Genomic DNA, 22,442 nt, shown 5'->3' with positions numbered 1-22,442 from the left:
AAATCTCATTTGAAAAACTCGAACCAAGCAAAAACATTTGTGAAAAGCGTAAATAAATTTTCTATTCTAACTTTTGCGATCAGATCCGTACCATACTTTCTAAAAATCAAGACAATGCTCCAGTCAAGGTTTTCTATACTATGAGACAAAAGAAGAGCCAAAAAATTGTCCGGAAACAATTTGTAAAGAAAATATCTAGGAACTCAATTACCTGCACCATTAAATAACAGCAAATGGAATTTTGTGAAAAAATGTTCAGATCATAAGCAAAGTTCTTGTTGTGGCAACTTAACCAAAGATGTAAGCAGAAAAACGATGGCACGACAATTTTTCCAAGCATTGGAAACCTGAGCCTTCGGAGTGTCACGCATGAATATTATCTCCAGGCTGAAAAAGCAACATCAGACCCATATCTTAAATTGACTATAAGACACGCTATCAATTTTTTCAGTGATTTTGTAAAACAATTTGTCTATCCGAAAAACAAATATCCTGCAAATTGGTAACGCTTGCTAATCCCTTGCGTAATTAGGAAAAAAACCTAAGTATCAACGATGGATTACACTTATGACTAAACAGTGGCCTACAAAGGCAGGAACTGAACAACAATTGCCGTTTTCTGACAGAAAGCTGCAATTAGCTCAGCAAATAGAAAGTTCCGTCGATAATTAATTTCAAATACTCCAAAAGGGTCTGTTTTCATGCAGACGACAGTTAACTTGACAAAATGAATAACTAAAGTAATCAAAACAAGTTTCTTTTCAAGTTGTTTCAGAATCACTTTTTGAGTTTTAGGAGCCGGAGAAGCACGAAGGGCCGATTTAAAGAATACTTTAAATCAACAACTATCGACACACGTTAATAAAATCGACACACATAATTTTTAAAAGTTTAAAAATATCAATCAAACCATGACTAAAGGGCTTTAGTACGATATAGCATTCGACTCCGGCTGACAATTCATTGAAGCATCTCAATAATACCCTGAGAAAAAAACGCTAGGGCTGATTTCGCTACGCTATAAGGATGTGGTCTTGCAACAGGTACCAAGTCGAAACCAAAATTGACAATCCAAAAAATATTTTATGAAAACTGCTAATGAAATAATGCGTGATTCGTACCTTAGTGCTGCAAAACAGATTTTTGACGCTAGAAAAGGCAGCTCTGAACTCTTTAAAATCATTTAAAAAAACTATGGTCAAAAGAAAATGCAACCCCGAGGTTGGTAGCATTCAACAGCGTCATATCCTGGCTAAATTAAATATCAAGAAAACGATTAAAAATTTAGGTTCCCGAATTTAAAGTTTGAAAAAAATTTCCGATTTCAGAAAAGGAAAACTGAGATTCGCAATAGTCGCGTTACGTCACAAAATAGCAATTTGAGCTAGCCGGGAGAAAATAAGACGAAAGCCACTCAAAAGTCCAGTCAACAAAAAATTGAAAACATGTTGAAAAATCTACAACAATTTTGGGAAAAACATGCCAAAAAAATCGAATCCACAGTTCAAATAGCATTGATAAAAAATACAAGGCGATAACTAAGCCGACAATAGTTGGGTACGTACCCGTTGTGTCAATTATTTTTGTCGTAGATAAAATTGAGCCATAGAAAACTTAAATTCCGCATTTCCCAAGTCCGCCACCTGTTGACCCAAATGCAGACATAAACTTCTATTCAGCCTTGCGAACAAGGCAATAGAACGCGACGAAGCCGATTAAACATAAGTCTAAACCTTTCAGGTCGCAAAAATCGGTGATCATAAAATTCTCAACATAAAAACCAATTTCGAAAAAAAATCAAGTGGTTCATTCAAATTTGTATTGAAATGAAATCAATGCAGCTACGATACAGTCGACAACACTTGGGCAGACGCCCACTGAGACGAATAACGTTGTCATAAAAATTTCGAACTCGGTTCTGATGTTTTCAGTCCTCGGAAGCAATACAAAAGAGTTAAAAACGATAAGTCATTATGCTAGAACCATTTAAACTAAAAAAAAATTCAGCGAAAAAGAAGCAGAAAATGAAATTATACAAAAATGAGCTATATAAACTTCTAAATAACATAAAAGCATATTTCGAAAAGAACAGATTTTTAAAATCCCAACGTGCTCAAAACATTTCCGTGAGTTGACTAAATGATTCAGTGATTCTGTTAGAAAAAAAGTTAATATGGAAAAAAGTACGTTTCAATTTGTTAACGCCTGCAAGAAGCTGATGAAAAAAAATGATATTGAATTTCTTCAATCTTTATCATTGACCTTTTTTGATAAAATTTGACCCATTTGCGAAAATTCGGTAAATTATTATGGGGATTCTAAACATAAGAACCAGGTTTGAAATTATAGCTCATTCAATTTGAGAGCTTACTCTGAGCGTAATTTGTACCCTGAGAGCATCCCACCGTGTGGTTGAGAATTTCAGGTTCTGTTAGTTTTGAAAAAAAAAATGAAAAAGTAATAGAAATCTCCATACCTCGAAACCAAAGAACTTGACCAGTCACATTTGGAGGACAGAATTGCAACTCCATAGTTTATCCTGAAAAAACCCCCATCATAAGGGTTACAAAAATTTTTGAAATATGTTTTTGCATAATTGAAATCATAAAAAATGACATATCTTGGAAACCAAAAGGATTTCAGCAGTAACATTTGGAGTGTACCCTGGTAGTGTACCCTGAATGTACCCCGGTAGCACGCCCAATAGCGTTGAGAATTTCAGTTTTGCACTGAAACCAAAAGCTTTAACAGTTGCCATTGCTAAATAAGTAAACTGTACAGTTAGAGCATTCACGTTTCAGCATATGTGTAGTTAACATAATGGATGAACTTGAAAATTAAAAACGTTGAATTCAATCAAATACATTTAACATTGCATTTTATTAAACATTGCATTTTTAAAATACTGGCATTTTAATAAACATGCCAACATAGGGACTTCTTGAATATGTGTCAAGTGGAACACCACTTACATAATGTATAGATAGATGTGTTTTCTTTGCGCGTGAACATTTTAAGAGAATTTGCGATTGAAAAAATCACAGCAATTATCTCAATAAGCCTCCAAAATTACTCCTCTAACTCGCAACTAACGCAAACCATGCATTAAATCCGAATCAACGGTCAAAAATTAAAACTGACCGAAGATTTGCTAAAGCCACTGAAAAATTGGAATAGACATAAATCGAACAGAAACAATTCTCTGCTGCCGGAAAAAAATTGTTACAATTCTCTAATAAAATTGTATTTTAAGTTTTCATTTAAATAGAAATTCTAAACACAGAATCTATAACTACTTATTTGCTGTTTCAAACAATGAATCATATTAAGGACGATAGATATTGCATTCAAACACCATTAATAAACATTTACCTCGCAATAAAACAGTATAAACTAATAAACATAGCCAATCGAAGATGGGAAAAGAGTAATGAACACTTGTAAACATTAAAAAAACTGACTTAGCTGAAAAAAATCTCAATTTTCAAATTTCAAAGAAAAAATACATACCTTTTAAACTCTTTGAATTTCTAGAACGACTTATGATTGGCGCTTTTTCGATAACATTAAAACAACCTGAGAAAAATGGATCAACAAGTAAAGTTTTAAATCTAAAAATAAAATTCCACTATCGTTCATGTTTTTTCCACGTTCGTATTTGGAGAATGCTATTTAGGTCAATTTCAGCAGATGAATTTCAATTGAACTGAAAAAATGCATATATACCTAAGTGTATTCCTAAATGCATCAATATGTATGAATGCACATCTGTAGTTTTTAGACTTTTATGCACAATTTAAGACTTCTTCCTGAAAAAAAACTGAAAAAAATCAACAAGATCTATAAAAGAGTCTTCACTACGTTCATTAATCTTAATAAAACAAAATGACAAAATGAATCTACAGTTTCTTCTTTTCGACTTTTTCTTTTGGCTTCTCGTACAGTTTAATCTGCATAATTATCACTCCAATTATTACACAAGCCAAACCAGCTCCAACTGCCAGACCTTTATCGTTCGACTCTTGCAAGACAGTAAGCACTCGCAAGAAACAGATTGTGAACGCCATCATCATTGACACCGCCGAGATTTGACCTGTCGACTTTGTTCTGAAGTTAGTGAAAATCTGCGACAATCCCCCAAACCCCATGATTGAAAATCCGAAATGGTTGAAGTACCGTATAGCTTGTAAACTAAGTGTCCCAGAGCACAAGAACATAGCAGCTGATATGTAGAACACAAACCAAGATACAGCTTTAATTCGCTGTCCGGAAAAATCTAGCTTCATGTAGAAAATGAGCAAAGTTTGCAGAAAACTGCAAATTGCGTCACCGTAGATACTGAAAGGGTAACTTGATACGTAGCAATATGTGAAATGACCCATGAAACCCGTTGTTTCTATGAGTAGAGACATGTTGTTCAACCCTTCACCACTTTGAGCTTTGTACACCTTCACTATCTGAGGCAGCTTAACGAATATTGAAAATGTCATGATGAAGTAACTGACAAGCTTGCTAACAATTTGCTTGGCACACTCCGGGTTTAAAAAGTCGTTTTCTGAGGCATAGACTTCCAGACATTTTGGACTGACGAAGACGAGGGCTATTTGTTCCATTGTTAACTGAAAAAAAAATGTTGTTAATAATAATAATTGGAGCAAAATTACCCGTCAATAAGTGTCAAGAATATGATTTGAAATCGATTATAATTTGAACTATAAACTTTATTTTGAATAGAAAAAAATCTGAAACGCGAAGTTACCTCTGAATTGGAAAACTGTCTCAAGATTCAATAAATTTATTTGACTGAAGACGAGACAGTAATTATGTTATCTGTGTACAGATTTGAAACGAAACTCTTTCAATGATTTTGTGCTTTTAGAAACAAATACATACAGACAGTGGCCCTAAAGAAAGCAGACAAGATTCCTGAAAACAAACAAGACTCCTTGAAAAGTATTTTTGGTCCTAGGTTTGAGCAGAGAGCGTAAAGATTTCAATGTCGTTTTGTTTCTTTCATTTTCATTTCATTTCTAATTCGTTTTCTATAACTCACAAAATAATAGTTTTGACAAGATATTTGACTTGAAAACCGGAAAGGTTAGGCTACGCTTAAGTTCTACCAGTTTTCATGGATCACCATGCGGTTTTCTGGGTGACGTTTATTCCTTTTTGGCTTCTGGTTTCTTTCCGGAGAAGTATAATATCTGGAACAAAATGGTACCCAAGACCATACTGCTCGAAGAAGTGCCTACGATTAATTGAAGGTCCTTCGTTTCGAATACATTGATCATCACTTTCGAAGAGACTATGCAAAAGCCCATCAGAATAGTCCAAAATGATATTTGTCCTGTCGATTTGTTCTTGTAATTTGTGTAAATCTGAGACGAGCCTCCGAGGAACTTTGTCAAAAATCCCATTCGGTTGAGATTCTTTAACACGTAAATCGGCACGAGACCGGTACAAAAAAAATACGCTCCACCAAGTCCGAACAAAAACGCAATCATCGCTTCCCATTTTCTTCCACCGTAAAACATACACAGGTAGACCACAAGCATAGTTTGAACGAAGTTTGAAATAGTATCCCCGTAGGTACTGAAAGGGTACCCTCTAACACAACTGTAACTGATTACGGTACTGAAGCCCATGGCATCTATCGCTTGAGTGCTGATGTTGATGCCTCGACCACTTTTTGCCCTGTATATTTTCAGGATCTGCGGTATTTTTACACATAACGAGATACATAGTATTGTATACCCGACGAATTTGCTCAGCAACTGTTTTGCGCAATCTGCATTGAAAAAATCCTTGTCAGCAAAGTAAACATCCATGCATTCTGGCGAAATAATCGCATGAATGATTTGGCGAAGCATCTTGAAAAAGTAAAACTGTTTAAGCTAATAACTATTTTGCGTATAAGTTATAAACTATTTTCAACAATCCTAAGGCACTGACTACGGCAATGTTCAATAAATGAATGTGCTTGCATTGCTTATCATCTAAAGCTCGTTGGTGATATTTGTTCTGTTTTCTGCAATATTCGCTTTCTGTGTGAACTAAATAAGCCAAGTTTGTTTATCCATGGTTGAATGAACCCTCCTCGAATCCTCATTTCTCTGGTTTGTATCCACAAGTGTAGCATGACTATCATCTGTTCTCAACTGACCATTTGGTAGTCCGCGTGAACGAATATCGAAGAGAGCTAAACCAGAGAAATATCGAAGAGAGCTAAACCAGAAAACAGGATGAAGTTTTCTGCTTTCAAATGTTTAATCTGATACATCTTTGATATAATCTGATATATTAGCTAAAATGGCAGTCTAGGTAATCTGAGACGCTGCAAATTCATAAATCAATACGTCATTCTCAGATGACCGAAAAAAACTAGTCTTTTAACCACGGTGTTATTACAATGACAGTCCAATTCATATAATCTCCATATGTGTCCAGTTTCCGCAAAGCTAATCTCGAAAATAACTTGTGTTTTGAAGGTAACTCGAATGGAGGTCAAAATTGTGAACTCATAGAATTACAAGAAAAGTTCTTGCTCTGAGTCATTATAAAACAGGACCATTGTAGTCAACACAGTAACACAGTTTTCGTTGTCGATCCACCCATTGCTTTTATCGCACGCAGACATCCATTTGAGGACATTCAGCTCACCCCATCTGGCGAGGCGATAAATTACAATGCATGGCCCAAGCGACAAAAATAGAAAACCAGAAAATAACCCGACCACTTAGGGTCCAAAAAAACAGAACGCTATGGCCATATTTTTTTGTTTGCAAACTGCAAAACTCAGTCAACTCAATATCAAAGGAAATGCTTTCGCAAGGATATACTTTTTCGGGTAAGACAGTCTGATCGCCAAAGGCAAAAAATGTAGGTTAACGGCTGATAAATGGCTTTAACGCAATTTTAAAAGCCAATGAAGGACTTTCAAGTGAAGTAAATATTCCGAAAGAATCTAAACTTTGTTACGCCCATACGTGTGACAGCAATATTTTAAGCAACTGCGAAGATTGTTCAGAAAATTGATGCTGTCCCTTGTCATACACTTTCGTCAAATCTGATGAAATTTAGCTGAAAAAATACTAACACTTGGGAGAGATAGTAAGAGAGTACCCGTAAAAGGGAAATTGAAAACTACAAATTTGCTAACCGTTTTTGCGAAAAAAAATCCCAAAAACCTAGCACGGCACAAATTTGGACCATCCATTTCTTTACTACATCACTTTTTCTCATACTCTACCTTCTCAATTTGAAAAAAGCGCTCATGTAAAAGCACTTATTAGGCCAATACTTTCAAAAATGGAATTTTTCAAAGGTTGTACAGGTGTCGCAGAAATTTCAGTCTTAAAAAATTTGGTTTTAAAAATTTAAAAACATAATAACTCCGCATTGGGTCTATACTTGCTCATCGCCCCACCTTTCCAAATTAGTCGAATACTTATTTGCCAGCAGCTGTTTACGTTCCCAGGTACTTGTATTGTTATTCTTGATCGAAAACTGGAAAAACACAAAAATTGCCCAGTCAATAGTCAAATCTTTTGGTTCAAAAAGCAAAAACAAATTTATTCCAGAAACTTTATTTCTGAAAGCTTCAACACACGCCTTGTATCCACAACGTAATTCAACCAGATCTGATTTCTGACCTTTTTCTATCTTCATTTTCTGAATATCTGAAATTTTACACTCGAAGTGGAACTCTTCGACTTTGCTTAACATCGGAAACAAACGGAAATGACCATCCGTAAAAATGAAGTCTTCTGCGTCAAAAACTGGAGGACTACAAAAATTTTCATTTCTTTGCGTTGGTAAATGTAAGAACGCCTGCAGCGTTTTTTCGTCAACTTTATTCGACGAGCTTTCCGCAAACCTTTTTATATCACTGAAATTCGAAATAATTTTCAGTCGTTTTGCGTCCATTGCTCGTTTAGATTTATCTAAAATTGCTATTCGGGAATCAATCACCGAAGTTAAAGCTGTCAGTTTTCTTTTGACTGATCTTTGCATGTGTAATTTATAAGACTTCATCGAATGGTCTTCGTGAGTTTCTTCTTCGCAAACGTGACACACTTTTTCATCACAATCATTACACCAGAACAACACTTTTACCGACTCGTGTTTGACACAATTCGGCGCCAGGCAGAAGTCACTCTGCTCCGGAACCGGTTTCGAAGACGATACAGCTTTTTTGTACATGGCATTGCATATTGGACATTTGAGAGTACTCGTTTTGGAGTCAAGTTTTCCCAGTTTGCGGAAACAGTCTTTAGGTGGTCCACAGAAAATGTGCCCGCAAGTCAAGAATATTGGATCTTTTGGATCCACTCCATTGCACGTTGAGCATTGGCGAATTTCGAAGAAAATATTGGAACTCCTACGAGAGGTTTCCATAGACGTATGTAAAGTCACATTTGATTAATCGAAATGTAGAACTCACAAAACATCGAACAACTGGGGCTTTTGTATGTATAAAAACGATAGATAGACCAATATTAATCTAAAATGCTCAACTTGAATGAATTTCATTGTCTGAAGTTGCATTATTCATTGTCTGATAAAAGAATAATTTTCATACTTGAATGAATTTCATTGTCTGATAAAGACTAATCAACGCAGAAGCGAAGCTGAGCAGCTTCGCATCACTTACGATACAACGCAAGCAGAGCATTGCAAGCTATCGAATAGAAAAAGACGAAAAGAAAAAAAATAGGGAAAAAATACATTTTTTTTGGGAACAAATGAAAATAATTTCAAATCAACAGTCGGAAAACAACTTTTAGTAATAACCGAGCGGCCACTAAGTCGAAAACAAGTGGGTAGACGAACATTGAGCCAAAAACATTTAACGCCATCAAACTGTTGTTCTAACAAATTTTTGAGCAATTAAGTTTTAAACACAAACATTATGGCAACACAAAACTACCTGAATTTTTCAAAAACAAATCAATTATTTTTTGCCTTTGAAGGGACATGAAAAAAAAGTAACTAAGCCGATAAAACATACGCCGAAATCATTTAAGCCGATGAAAGCTTTTGAGCGAAAAAAAGGAAGCCACATAAAATATATAGAGTAGATCGATTTGAAAGAAAAAAAAACAGGAGTAAATCAAAAACACTCGCGCTCGATGAAAATTGCTGACAGGATAGAAAAAATCTCCGATGTGGCAACTAAGCTGAGATAAAAAGCAGAAAAAACTGCACGATAATTCAATTTTTCTCGGAAACATGTTCAATTTCATACATACTGCAAAAACAACGTCCGACTGAGACTCGAATCCCAGACCTTAGGGTACAAAGGTAGCAGCGTTAGGCTTAAGGCAAGTGGGAAGAAGTCTTCAAAAGGCCAAGAACATTAATAGAGCAACCTAATACAGATTTGTATGAGAAGTTGTCTACGGGACAAAAAACTAGTTCCCGATTAAAGCCACTTCACGATTACAAGAGTAATTATCATGATCGTACACAGAAATCAATGCAAGAAACCAGTCATTACAACGACGAAAAGAGTTTAAAATCTGCTGTTTAAAGGAAGCTATTTTTAGATACTTTCTATTTAAAGCAGCTACACAGAAAAACGGAAGAATCACCTTAAAATTTATTCTCGAACCTCTTATCTGGAGATTAAGAGTCTTAGGTTCCGGTATTTGTGCCACCATCGCTTGAGAACTTACCAACACTAGCTACTAATCAAGCAGCTACAGTTGCTATTACATTGCCAATGCTTTTCAGCATGAGTGCCACCAAATCAAACTTAAATTAATTATATGTGCCGGAATTGAACCTCTAACCGTGTAGATAAAGAGTCTGACGTCCACGAATCTGAGCCACAGTCGCTTCAGAACTAACTGGTGCCCAGCTTAAGTTGGAGATAGCTGTTTAATCATTAAAACTTCTAAACTCGACTGGTTTCCTCATTTCAAAATTGGCAGTATTTTTGAGAAATTTTGTGTGAACATTTTTAACTTAAGAACATAAATTGAGAGAATTCGCTGATGCAAGGGATACGCCCAATAGTTTGTTTTTCCGATTGAATGAAAAAAATAAGGAAGAAAAACAAGGTAAACCAAAACTTTCGGATGTATCGATGAAGGACACCTAGATCCCAGCTTAAATTGGAGTTTGATATTTTTTGAATTTGTTTACTGATGCAGGACGAAATGCGTGATTTCAAAAATTGGACTTTGCCCAAAACCATAGTTGTTTGTCTAATAAACAAAGAATGCGTGAAAAATTTTTTAATTTTGGAATTTTCCCAGCGACATCACATTTCTCTTACAAAAAAAATATGGAGAGCCCTCTACTGCAGGAAAAAATCGCCAACCTCTTCCTTCGATTGAACATGTAAGTGGCCAGTAAAGTAACGAAAATTCCCAATATCGAGTTTCTCCATTGAACTCGATTGAGATTTTGCACGGTAATATTCGAGTAAAGTCAAAAAACTTCTAAAAAACGTTCTAAGTTTCAAAATTCTTTTGAAGGCCATACTTTTGCCCAAAAAATGGTTGGAGCAAATTATTGAGGTGAGCTTCCAACCACCTGTTGTGTCGATCAAACCTATGATATCAGATTCGGCAGGTCAGTTTTCGAGATAAGTCCGAAAAACGGTCAACAAATCAGATAGTTGACATTTCCGAGAATCAAAGCATTTTGTTTAGAAAAAATTGGAGCTTAGCCGCTTATGCAGAAGAAATTCGACCAACCTGTAGTTTCAATTGAGCCCAAAAAAAACAATTTCGGCAATGCAATTCTCGAAAATTTTCAAAAACTCACAAAAAATCAACATTTTGACTTTTCCGAGGGCCATTATTTTTTGTGTCGAAAAAGTGGGGCGTAATCGGGAATGCAAAGGAGCTTTTCACAACCTTTTTTTGAATTGGACACAAAATCCCAAATTTGGGAGAGTACTTCTCGGAAAATATATAAAAACAATAAAAAAAACGCTCAAAAAATCAAAAAATGACTTTTCAGAGGACGATAACATTTTTATTTAAAATTTGTGAGTGTCAGCTAATCCAAGGGAACTTCGCTATCTGCATTGAACCCACAACCTCAGGTTCGGGAGGTCAGTTTTCGAGAAGATTTAAGTCAAAAAGGTTTTAAGACTTTTTCGAAGGCTGTAGACGAAAGGGAAAAGCGAAAAAGATACCAGGGGAGTATACAAGCACACAGGGGTATAGCGGTTTTTCTACGGATATCCTTTTTTTGAAAATCGGTAGAAAAAGCGATAAAATTTTTCAAAGCATCTCAAAAAACAAAATCCCAAACATTTTCATAAAACCTATTTTTATCAAACAGGAATTATAAGCAAATATGCTAAGCGAGACCTTTCAAAATCGGAATAGCAACTGAACAAAACATAAGAAGCGTAAGCGTACAACATTTGAGCAGACACCAGTTGAGCCGAAAAAAAAAACTGATTAGTAACCAGTACCCACCCAGTAGTTAAATTTGAATTTTCTTGAAATTGAGCGTGTCAGCTGCATAGCAGCATCATAAGCGATTTATTTTTTTTCCGTTAAACTACTAGTTAACCCGATAAAAAAGTCTACATTCCGACTTGATAACGCTTGTTGATCGCAAGCGTAACAAAATTCGTCGAAAAACGGTCAAAATTACAAAAAATAGACTTTTTTCAGTTGAAACAACTTTTTTGCAAATGATTAGTGTGTGGCTGCTTATGCAACCAAAATTGCTTCTTCCTTATTATTCGATTGAACCTTTATTCTAAGATAGTTAAAGGAGAAAAGTGAAAAGTTTCCAAAAACATAGTCAAAACTTCAAAAGTACAGTTTCTATGGTTATCAATTTTTCCACAAAAAAAGGCGTAACCGTGTATGCAGGGAGAAACCCTAACACCGGTTCTTGCTAATGAACACGACCTCAGATTTTTGGCAGGGCAGTTTTCGAGAGAAAGGAAAAACTCATTTTCTAACAGAGGAAGGAGATCACCATAACATGTTCTCTTGAGTGAAGTTTCAATTTTAAATTTCAAAAATTCTCCCACTGAAAGTTTTGAAGGCCGTGGGGTACGGTAAAAAGATAATAGCTAAAGATGCGGCACACAGGAGAGTAGCCAATTTTTCCATCGGTCATTCCGCCACTTTTGTGAAAATCATGAAGCACTATAATCCAAAATTTCAATCTAAATATTTTTTCCGAAAGACAAAGTTATTTTGAATATTTGAACTCACGCATAATATCATGGTGCTCAAATAAATAAAGGAAGATACACAAAGATAGAAACTTCTCGATAATAATCATAAAAATTATGGACAAAATAGACTCTGGTGTAAAATAATATTCAGCCACCATCAAGCACATGATCACACATTGCGTGCATCGTAAACTTTGTTCAACTCCAACTCCAGCGCTTGGTTCACACCCTGTATCTGCCCTGTGACACTCTTAGCCCACTTGAAGTACTCCCCCACCCTCTCCTCGCTCCACCCCTCGGGAGTGGCTCTGTTCAGATCCCTGAGGTTGTACAGTTTATCAGCTAGCTTGACCATTTTGGCTTCCCTCGACATCTTTTCTATTCTTTCTACCTGCAATTGGAAATATCAAAAAAAACATCATCTGATTCATTACTGGCATTACAGTTCAGACCACCTCATAGAGACTGGAAGATAGTCAAGTGCACCGTGGGTTTTCTTTACGCATAATCAGGTACAATAAACTCATCTCGCACAAAATTGAGTGATATATCATATCGAAACTTTTCGAGTTGGGATTCAGTTTCTTAAAAAGATGTTTCAGACTAATTCTAGACGCAAAAAATTATCTTGAGTCGCAAAAGAGCTTCGCTCATTAAAATAGCTGTCTGAAATGTGGGGAAATAAAAGGCCTTTCATAGACCCTCGGCGAATCGCAGTAACCACAATATTTTCAAAAAGTAGTCTTTCGAGAAAAATTTAACTGTACATTTTTTAAAAGTTTTTTCAGGCGAATCTAACATTGGCCTGATTAGAACAGAGCATGAATGTCTTATTTCTACTAATTTGAGACGATTACAGATTATTTTGAGCTAAATTACAACTGAAAATTGCAAAAAAAAAATTGAAAAAAAATTGTCAACATTTTTCTGCAGTGGTACTGTCGTCCAAAACAATTGAGCTGCTTGCAGTGCGATCGATATCCCTTGTTCAGCCGATAGACCAGAAGGCGTTGGATTCGATTGACCTTTCTACGTGAAGACACTAAACTTAGATATGAATCCCAGTTGCTACTTAAAGATTTTCAACATTGCAGGTGTATCATTGCAGATGAAATTTAAACACTTTCTGGCAGATGCTCACAATGATAAACTACCCGCCCGGAATCGAGCTGTTAAAAGGCAACGCTACGAATAAGCATGTTAAGCTTCTTGCATAGTTATGATGTCCATTATATGGAGGAATAATATATAATTTTTTTCATTCCTCTTTCCGATTATTGTCTAACAAAATCAGTGTTGGGTGGGGCATCACATTTCCCCTAGTTTGACAAAAGGGCTAAAATGGAACAAAAAGCAATTTTTTGACAACTTTCCTACCTGCTTTTGCTTCCTCTCAGCTTTAGGCAGTGTTTTATCGTCAGTCTCTTCCATCACAATATTGGCCACTGTCTCTCCGAAGTAGGCCACCAGTTCCTCGTACGAAGTGTCGGTATCTTCTACAGTGTCATGCAGAAGTGCTGCTTACTGGTCAAGACAAGGATTTAAATCTATATGGTTTTAAGATTACGGATTCTTGCTGCTACCCTACGGGTCGTAAGCCTTAATAAAATTCTACTTCGCTGGTTAAACTTCCTCATTTCGTTTTTTTTTATTTCTCAGAAATTTGGAAAAAAAAACAGTTTCAATTTAAAAGTAAAGAATTGTCTATCGCAACAAATCTATTTCTGTTTTTGGAGAGCGTAATTGTAGCTCTACGGGGTGTTTTCAAAACACGTTTTTTATTAATCTTCTCTCATTTCACTGATATCTAGTTTATGAAGCTAATCTTACTGCATTCGGCTGCAAAATTCGCTGAACTCACATGATATTTTTTCATTAGGTTAAATTCCTTATTGTTCATGCATGTTTGCACGGTTAGTCGATTTTTTTTGGCATTTTGTGCGGCATAAGTTTCTACACAGAGGCTAAGTTGAACTTCGCATACACAAGCAGAAATATGACCGATAACGCTACTGGGGAAAACTGAATAATAAAAAACTTTGAGTCTACAAAATTTCTTAAAAAACGCACGCCAATTATGAGTCTAGATAATTGCTAAGTGACGCAAGCCAATTAAGACGCATTAACAGTACCAGTCAATCCGAAAAAAAAAAATTACCAACTAACATACCTCAATTTATAAAGCGGACGCATTTTAACTAGTATACGAAAACTTTCATTTAAAACATCCGACCCTGCCCGAGTTCGAAGCCTCTTAACTTATTGCTGGTCTCCTTCCCTAACGAACGCTACAGATCCATTATACTTTGAAGCTAAAACGCTATTTAAAAAATGAACATAGCCAATCAAAGATTGGAAAAGAGTAATGAACGCAGGTAAACAAAAAATCACTGACTTTATTTTAAAAAAATAGATGCACTTTAAGGTCCGTGAAACGATTTATGACTGGCGCTTTTTTGATAACATTAACCCAACTTGCGAAAACTGGATAAACAGGTAAAGATTTTGATCCGATGGAAATCTAAAAATTAAATTCCTCTTTCGAAACTAGAAGTCGTCACGTTTTTTTTGCGCCATTTCCTTGTTCGTATATGGAGAGTGCTATTTACGTCACTTTCAGCGGAGGAACTTTCATTGAACTCAAAAAATGCATGTATGCCTAAGTGCATCAAATATTTTAAGACTCAAAAAAAATCAGTAAGACCTATATAAGAGTCTTCACTACATTCATTACTCTTAACAGTCTGTGTTAATATCCTTAGCATTGGCTGTACTTACTAGCTGGTTACTGATCAAAATGAACACATTTTTCTCAACAATTGCATCGCAAAAACATTTGCGACTTAGGTTGGAAAAAAAAGAGTTCATACTATAACTATAATATTCGGGATTTTTCTAGCATTTCTACGGAGCAAATTAATCTGAAAAATTTTAAACTAAAATTTTACTCTCAAAGCGGGTCAGGTCAAATCAATTGGTTCAAAATTAAGGAGCAAAACAGGGTCCAGTGGTGTAAAAAGAACTACAATTGACCCTGTTTTGCTCCTTAATTTTGAACCAAAATGGTTGAATCACTTTGAAAGTAGGATTTAGGTTTGATTTTTCCGAATTAATTGCACCCCTTTTCCAAATAAATTGCACCATTAAAATGCTGGAAAAACTCCAACAACTTTTGTCTTCAACTATTTTTGTCCAAACTTAATCGAATTTGAGAGAAAAAGTCTGGAATTAATTTTTATCATTTTAAATCAGTACTATAGAATCTCGTTCAGCACAAAATGCAGTGAAAAATCGGGATCAATTGAGCAATCTCCCCCCTCCCATTCTCGCTTGGGGGGATTAAGCTCAATAGGTACTTGAGACATGTTTATAACCACTTGAAAATAGTTTAAATGATATGAAATCACCGCTTGAAAATATTTTAAATGATATGAATCATAAAACATATTCTCCAACGACTGTAGAACGCCAAAATTTACAAAATCAAAGCTCAAAAATTACAATCAGAGTGAAAAAGACACCGTAAAGCTGAGACAAATTAGGCTACTTTTTTCTGTCCTCAAAAGAGGAAAAATGTATTGCATACAACATTAAGGTGCTGCTCATAATAGTGTTTTATTTTCAAATACAAGGCTAGAGCATCAACGCTGGTAAATTGCTTTCCTCGATGAGGCAACGATCACCCAAACGAAAAATTTTTCTTTTTCAAAATTTTTCTCGATACTCATAAAAAATAACTTCAGCCGGTCAATTGATTGCGTGCTACGAACACATCAACCATCTACTTTGCTGACGTCTTTTTGTAGCGTTAAACCGTTTTTGATTCGGGATGAGATAGCTCAATTGGTCATTACGAGGGGCGGGGGAGATTGCTCAATTGATCCAGAAATCGATTTATCGTAGAGACATGCGTGAACAAAAAACAATCGAACTTCATGAGAAATATTTAAAGATTTCGACGAATTCCACGGCTGCCGTTTGCAAAAAGAATGACATCAATAAATTAAATATTAGTGAAATGAGAGATTCGAAATAACTGAAGTAGCTCTTGCATAGAAAATGGCAAACTTTAAAGTTTCAATTTTTTCTCAGCTCTTCCCCCACACGCAATTTCAAGCAGGAAGTGATCCATTTTTCTTCTACTAACGAAATATTTGTACCAATTATCGCCCCATATCAATTTAAAATAATTTCTTAGCCCAATTAATTTGCTGCTGACGCTATGAGCTATAGAAAACGAGAATTAATTATCACAAACTGTTCTTCAACACCCCATAAATTTTGCAAAAAGTGTCCCAGGTAAACTAACTTTTTTATTTGAGACATCGCATCAAGAAGTGAATCACACTCATTACTGGTAGCTTTGATTAAGCCGATATAGGTCATATGCCGAATAGATGCTAATACAGCTGGTTTAAACTTAACAGATATGGACAAATTTGTTCACCAGTGTTGCTAACACCAGCTATTCGATATAATTATCGCGTTATATAAAAAATTCTGTTTCACAAATATCTCGATGGCCGAAATAGGTCTGTAACAACAACGAGCATAAACAATGCGTTGTTTTCTTCGAAAGCCAGAAAAGCTTAAATTATCGTTTAAAAACATAAATTGTAAATCGCCATCTTAAAATTACTTGTCAGCTAGAATCAACAATACCTAAAAACTGGAGTGGACTTCAGATCTTAAGCCAAGATTCCTGCCGTAACAGCTCGTATCTTGGTAGTCCCATTGCAGATCAGAGACACACGTTATCATAGTTAATATTTGAATGCCTCTTTATACATTTATGATGATTGGCTTGTCTCGTGTCACATTAAAGACTTTGATGTCTACCCTCAATCTAGCCACTTCGTCTGCCCTCAACTTTCAAAGAAGTTTTGGGCCTTAGAATTGCGATTTATTATCTTCAAACCGTCAATTTGATAGCCGATAAACTAGTTTTGTATCCTGTTTCATTTCTCCCAATATCATAAAATCTCTTCCGCATCCAGAGTTCTTGCTGCCAAAAAATTTGCCCTAAGGTCGCAGTGAAATTAAGGCATTTGTCGATTCTAACTGACACGAGTCGCAATGAAAACAAGATTCACAATTGATCGGCCCTCTTCACAAATTGACAAGGAACTGAGAAGTCAATTGATAAAGAAATCAATGTTCATCTTAGTTCCACTTGTCGTTGCACTAGCGGCTGGTATTAGTATTTTCCTCATCGTGACATTCCAGGTCAGAAAATAACAATAACAAAATATTATATGATAGCCCAATGCAGATTGATTCAGAGCATGAAACGTTCTCAGACGTCTGTTTTTTTTGGTCCTTTGGGAAACCTGTTTTGGCCAAATTTGCTGCGCCGCAGGCAGTATTTATGAAAACAGACCAAAAAGGTTTTTAGAGGCATTTTTTGGAAAATTTTATCCAAAAATCGCGCTTTTTCGGCGCAATTTTTTAACATGACATCAAAACTTAATTTTAGGGTCGGCCAGCTAAAATTTTTTCTGCGATATTAAGGCGCGAGAGAACGTATCTGTTGAAAAAAATTTTTGTTAAGATTTTAGCAAGTGTTTTTCACTTTTTCGCTCAACACTCTGTTTTTCTTGTGGGTGAGATTGCTGTATGCCCATAGCTTTCAAAATATTGAATTTCTGATTTGCAACATCTAATTTGATTTGCTCTATAAGGGTGTGATTGTAGGGGTGGTTTACTTCAAAGAGCGTATTAATGCAAAAATAACCTTTTCGATTTCCTCACTCAATAATCAAGTCGAAAGCAACAATGATCATTTAAAAATGTACAACAACTTATGACGGCGATTAAAAAATTAAGAAACATTGTACAAAAAATTTTTAAAATAAGAAAACAATTGTAAATTAATTGTAATTTTTTTTGTTTTTTATTCATTTATGAAAACAAATCTTGCCGATTATGCCTAATTTACTAAATTTCTATGCAATCAAATAATTGTAGAGTCACACCGCCCACTAGAAGCGACACTAACTTGAAGAACAGTAGAAAAATATATATAGTTCTTTTCTATTTTTTATGAATATGGTCGTAACATTCTGTACTACTAATATGGTCGTAACATTCTGTACTACTAATATGGTCGTAACATTCTGTACTACTAATATGGTCGTAACAATCTGTACTACTAATATGGTCGTAACATTCTGTATTACTAATATGGTCGTAACATTCTTTGCTTAAATGTAGAATTTGAGGAAACTGTAACCAAAATTTCATTTATTACTACTGGTCCCGAATAAAAATAACATTGACATTTTCCGAATTATTATAGCGTATTAATAACAAAGTTACTAACTCTGGATCTGCCTATCTTGTAGAAGGACCTATTCTACACTCAGAAAAGTCTTTTTAACGAAAAACGTCCATGTCCTTATTGTCTGCCTCGGAACTACTATCCCGAAAAAGAACACTTACGGCTTATCTACGCACCCAACGACGGCACAAGGTCAGTGATGAGCAAAAATGTTGAAATTCAAAATTCAATTTAAAATCAAAATTCAAGTTTTTCTCTATATGCCTTAAGAGAATGCTATAGGAAAAATAAATAACTAAAAAAAAATCATTTGCAACTCTACGGCGAAACCCTTGTTTTTTCAAATATAAATTTGATACCGTCTAAACTAAACCAAATAACAATCACTGTTATCAGGCTACAAGGAAACGCCACTCTAGAACTACGTAATGATGATCCGGAAAATTTCAAACGAGTTCAATTCCACAGCGCAAACTTGGTAATTCAAAAAATTCAAGTATTTACGGACAACGGGGCAGTACCGTTTACCTTCGAATATGCAGAAGTTGATGAGTTGCTAATTTTCAATCTAACTTTGGATGAGCCACCAGCAAAACTGTACATCAATGTTGAGTATTCGACCACCAAAGGAAGTTGGCTGGAAAGAGGGGCTTATAAACTAACTCCTTATTCAGGCATAGCCACATTTTTTGAACCTGCCAAAGCCAGAACGGTTTTTCCTTGTTTTGACGAACCTTACTTCCGAACTATCTATTCTCTCAACCTTCAACTAACCGAAGACACTTATGATGAGCATGACCTGGTATTGTTCAATTCTCCAGAAACTGATACTACTTTAAAATCAGCAAAAAAACCGGGACCTTTTAGGTTCAAAGAAACAGTTCCGATGCCTTCATATCTTGTTGGGCTCGCCATTTTCAAATCTTCAGAGCATAGACTTCTTTTATCGTACCACTATAAGGACAATTACACTGAAATTCCCATCAGGCTGTTCAGTTGTGAAGAAATTGGACCAGAATATCTTGACCAGTTAGAAGTTGCAATCAACTTCACGCTGGCTCACTGCACTAAAATGTTCGGTGTCGGTTGGAAAATGTCAGAAAAAATTGACTTGTTGGTGACTTTGCACCAGTTCGGTGGGATGGAACAGCCGGGATTGATTCCAATCCAGAACAATTATGTCAATCAGAACCCATCAGCTTTGGTGAGAGTCACCATCCACGAGTTAATTCACCAATGGACAGGTAACAAGCATAACACTTATGTAAAGAAATACAAAACATGAAAACTGGGAATGAATTAAACCTAGCACCTTCTCTTCAATTTTTCAAAGCCTATGAAAACTTCTTGAAAAAAAATACAGAAACGGGTAAAAAAAATTAAATTGACAAAATACATCGAACACCCTGAAAAGATAAACGAATACCTCAAAAAACAAACAAACCAAGATTTTGGACATTGAATCACAACACAATTGCAAAAAAATGCTATAGAAAAATTCCCTTATAAGTTATCAAATCTTTCAACTTTAAAATGAAAATGTGCAAGTTTTGAGCACATACTGGTCTAGCTTGAAAAAAAAAACGTATGAAATGCATGTAAGTCTTGGTCAGTCAAGATTATGAACGCGGCCGTGGCCTAGTAAGTACGACGCGCGGCCTTTAACACAAAGGTCATGGGTTTGAATCTCACTTCAGCCAAGGTTGGAGGGGTCCTAGTTTCATCATCCTCCTCGAAAGGGCACGGGCTCCGGCGAAATCGATAAAAACGATCTCCCACGCAAAAGCAAGGCACAAGATAGTATGGAGACAAAATTTTAAAAAAAAATGAAAAATGCTTGTTAAAGAGCTCATTAGCTCATCTGTTGGAACTTTCACTCGTTGATAATCAAACTGCTGTTTCTTTTTTGTTCTTCCAACAGGTGGTATTTTTGTGAACCAGAGATGGCGTGACTTTTGGCTCAACGAAGGCTTCACTCATTTCTTCTCAGGTCAAATTGAGGTAGAAATCCGATAGTTGGGTCCTAAAAATTCAGAAGACTCAAAATAAGTACGGAACTTCGATTTTTCGAAAATCTCGCATAATTTATAATTTATTAGCCTATTTACTCTAAATCAACCTAAAATAGCAATACTCATCGTCCTTGCTTGTTTTATTTATGAAGAAACACCCTACTATCGTATTTTACTCAAATTGAGATCGAAGCCATAAAACGAGGACTTCTTCCTTCATCTATAATTCATCCACTCAAGCTGGAATGGCAGTACGAAAAGTATCTACTAACTCCTTACATAAGTATAATCTGTAGTGATGTTCATGCCTAAAGCTGTCAAAAACACAGGCAAAAATCATGTTGACATAATTTCTATTGGTCATGAAAGTCCAAACAAACATAAGGAGCTCCATTAGCTGTGCAAGCAGCACAGAATCATCCAACCAAACGGTAGCAGTGTTTTTCATATACCCGCAACAAAATCGATTAAAAAAAAATAATCGCAAAGTTTTTTTTTTTTCGTTTTAGAAAGACAGAAAATCTAATTTTCCTCCATCAAATCTCCTAAAATTAATTTCAAATCATGACAGATTGTAAGCATGACTGTCTAATTTGAAACATAACTACCAATCATTGATTTAATAATTTTCAGATTGTATTTTGCGAACTAATTTCATATTTTTTATCTTTATTTTCAGTGTACAAACGTGTCGATTTGACTATCTAAAATGGCTGATCTTAAATCGAAGTAATGACACTTCAGACAGAAATTGTGGAGGAAATTTATTTTCGTGTGTTAAAAATTTTCGAAAAAAAAATACAAAACTTTAATTAAGTCCAAAACTTTATTTAGCGCTTCTTTCGAAACAAATCTTTTTAAAAAAGTATCAAGAAGAGGCAACTTTTATTTTCACTAGGTACATTTCAGACGACGCACGAAAAAAGACATCACGTTAAAAAAGTGGTTTTTCTAATTGATGTGGTCAACTTTTTTTGATCCCTGTTACCCTGTTTACTGTGTAGCAGTTTACCAAAGAAAAAATTTGTTTTTTGCCGTTATAGATACCTTTCAGGGCAGAATTCAAGAAATCATCCTGTTACGAGCAGTCTAATGTCCCGATTTTTGATAATTGCTCTCGGTGTAGTTTTTTCTTCAGACAACTCGAACAGCAATTTTTTTTCGATGTTTTAATACAACCTGAGGATATCGATGAGCTCAAAATCAAAAAGATATTTCGCCTGTTATCAATAAAATTACTGACGAATTTTTAGAAATTCATACTTCCGATTATTCCTAATTTAAAAAATATTTTGTTGGGCTCAGAGAAAAATTATCCTATTTTAAAAAATATTTTTGTTAGGCTTAGACAAAAATTATAAATTAGTGGGATTAGATAGAAACAAATAGTTTCGTGTGATTTAAATTTTGTGGAATTATAAGGCGATATAGTCGTGAACTTTAGAGGCGATATGGTCGTGATAAAGAAAATTTTATGAGTGATACTTTTCTGATAAAACTAACTCAATTTGCGAAAACTGGATATATTGATAAAGTTTTTATTTCTGTAGGGAATCGGAAAGTTAAAAACCAAAAAAAAAGAAGTCGCTCACGTTTCTTTACACTTATGACGACTTTTACACTTAAGCTGTTCGATAAATGAGTTTGCCTTCCTTTTGACAAAAGAAATGAACTCGAACATTGAGTCAAATCGCGAAAAATCAAAATTGAGCGTGAACAAACTCCAAGAGTTTGCCTGAAAAAAACCATCACGACCTATGTAAATGTCTTCACTACGTTCATCGATTCTTAATAAAATATGTTGCTTAAATTGGTTACATTTTCGGCCAATATTTCTCAATATAATCTATTGTATTCGAGAAATTTCGGTGCGTGACACTTGATCCCCTTCCAATTTTTTTTGAGCTCGGAGCAACACTTGCGATACAGAAATGCTTCGCATCAATTGCGATACAAAAACGCATGACAATGATTTCCAGCAAATAAAAAA

At 35.3% G+C, this 22,442-nt stretch overlaps 4 protein-coding genes across 5 annotated transcripts in view; all 4 read right to left on the bottom strand.

Moving 5' to 3' along the window:
- LOC134842276 (mannose-P-dolichol utilization defect 1 protein homolog) overlaps positions 1-22,442 on the bottom strand; it is a 160,214-nt gene that overhangs the window by 28,529 nt on the left and 109,243 nt on the right. The window lies entirely within an intron of this gene.
- On the bottom strand, positions 3,900-4,613 carry LOC134855564 (mannose-P-dolichol utilization defect 1 protein homolog). Its single transcript, XM_063872136.1, has one exon. It carries the CDS (start codon positions 4,611-4,613, stop codon positions 3,900-3,902), a length of 714 nt encoding a protein of 237 aa, XP_063728206.1.
- Positions 5,703-12,055, bottom strand: LOC134842268 (uncharacterized). Its single transcript, XM_063858538.1, has 2 exons — positions 7,427-12,055; positions 5,703-6,665 (listed from the first exon to the last, which is right to left on the bottom strand). Exons 1-2 carry the CDS (start codon positions 8,395-8,397, stop codon positions 6,527-6,529), a joined length of 1,110 nt encoding a protein of 369 aa, XP_063714608.1. The 5' UTR covers positions 8,398-12,055; the 3' UTR covers positions 5,703-6,526.
- The window catches only part of LOC134842294 (guanosine-3',5'-bis(diphosphate) 3'-pyrophosphohydrolase MESH1-like), a 70,687-nt gene continuing 60,419 nt past the window's right edge, over positions 12,175-22,442 (bottom strand). For both annotated transcript variants that reach the window (XM_063858577.1, XM_063858569.1), the window contains exons 3-4: positions 13,538-13,681; positions 12,175-12,551 (exon numbers count right to left, since the gene is read on the bottom strand). In XM_063858577.1, the coding sequence (XP_063714647.1) occupies positions 12,330-12,551; positions 13,538-13,681 (366 nt within the window). In that variant the 3' untranslated portion in view covers positions 12,175-12,329. The remainder of the gene's footprint in view (positions 12,552-13,537; positions 13,682-22,442) is intronic.

This window comes from Symsagittifera roscoffensis, chromosome 1 (genome assembly GCF_963678635.1).
Source record: "Symsagittifera roscoffensis chromosome 1, txSymRosc1.1, whole genome shotgun sequence".
NCBI lineage: Eukaryota > Metazoa > Xenacoelomorpha > Acoela > Convolutidae > Symsagittifera > Symsagittifera roscoffensis.
Note: the sequence above shows the minus strand (reverse complement) of the source record. Positions and strands in the feature narration are given on the sequence as shown.

What these genes read in the sequence shown, in the direction of transcription:
- LOC134855564 (XM_063872136.1), bottom strand. Translation starts at nt 4,613, where the DNA reads ATGGAACAAATAGCCCTCGTCTTCGTCAGTCCAAAATGTCTGGAAGTC.
- LOC134842268 (XM_063858538.1), bottom strand. Translation starts at nt 8,397, where the DNA reads ATGGAAACCTCTCGTAGGAGTTCCAATATTTTCTTCGAAATTCGCCAA. An exon ending in TATTCGACTAATTTGGAAAG is followed by an intron (nt 6,666 to 7,426) that starts GTGGGGCGATGA and finishes TCGCCTCGCCAG; the next exon opens with ATGGGGTGAGCTGAATGTCC.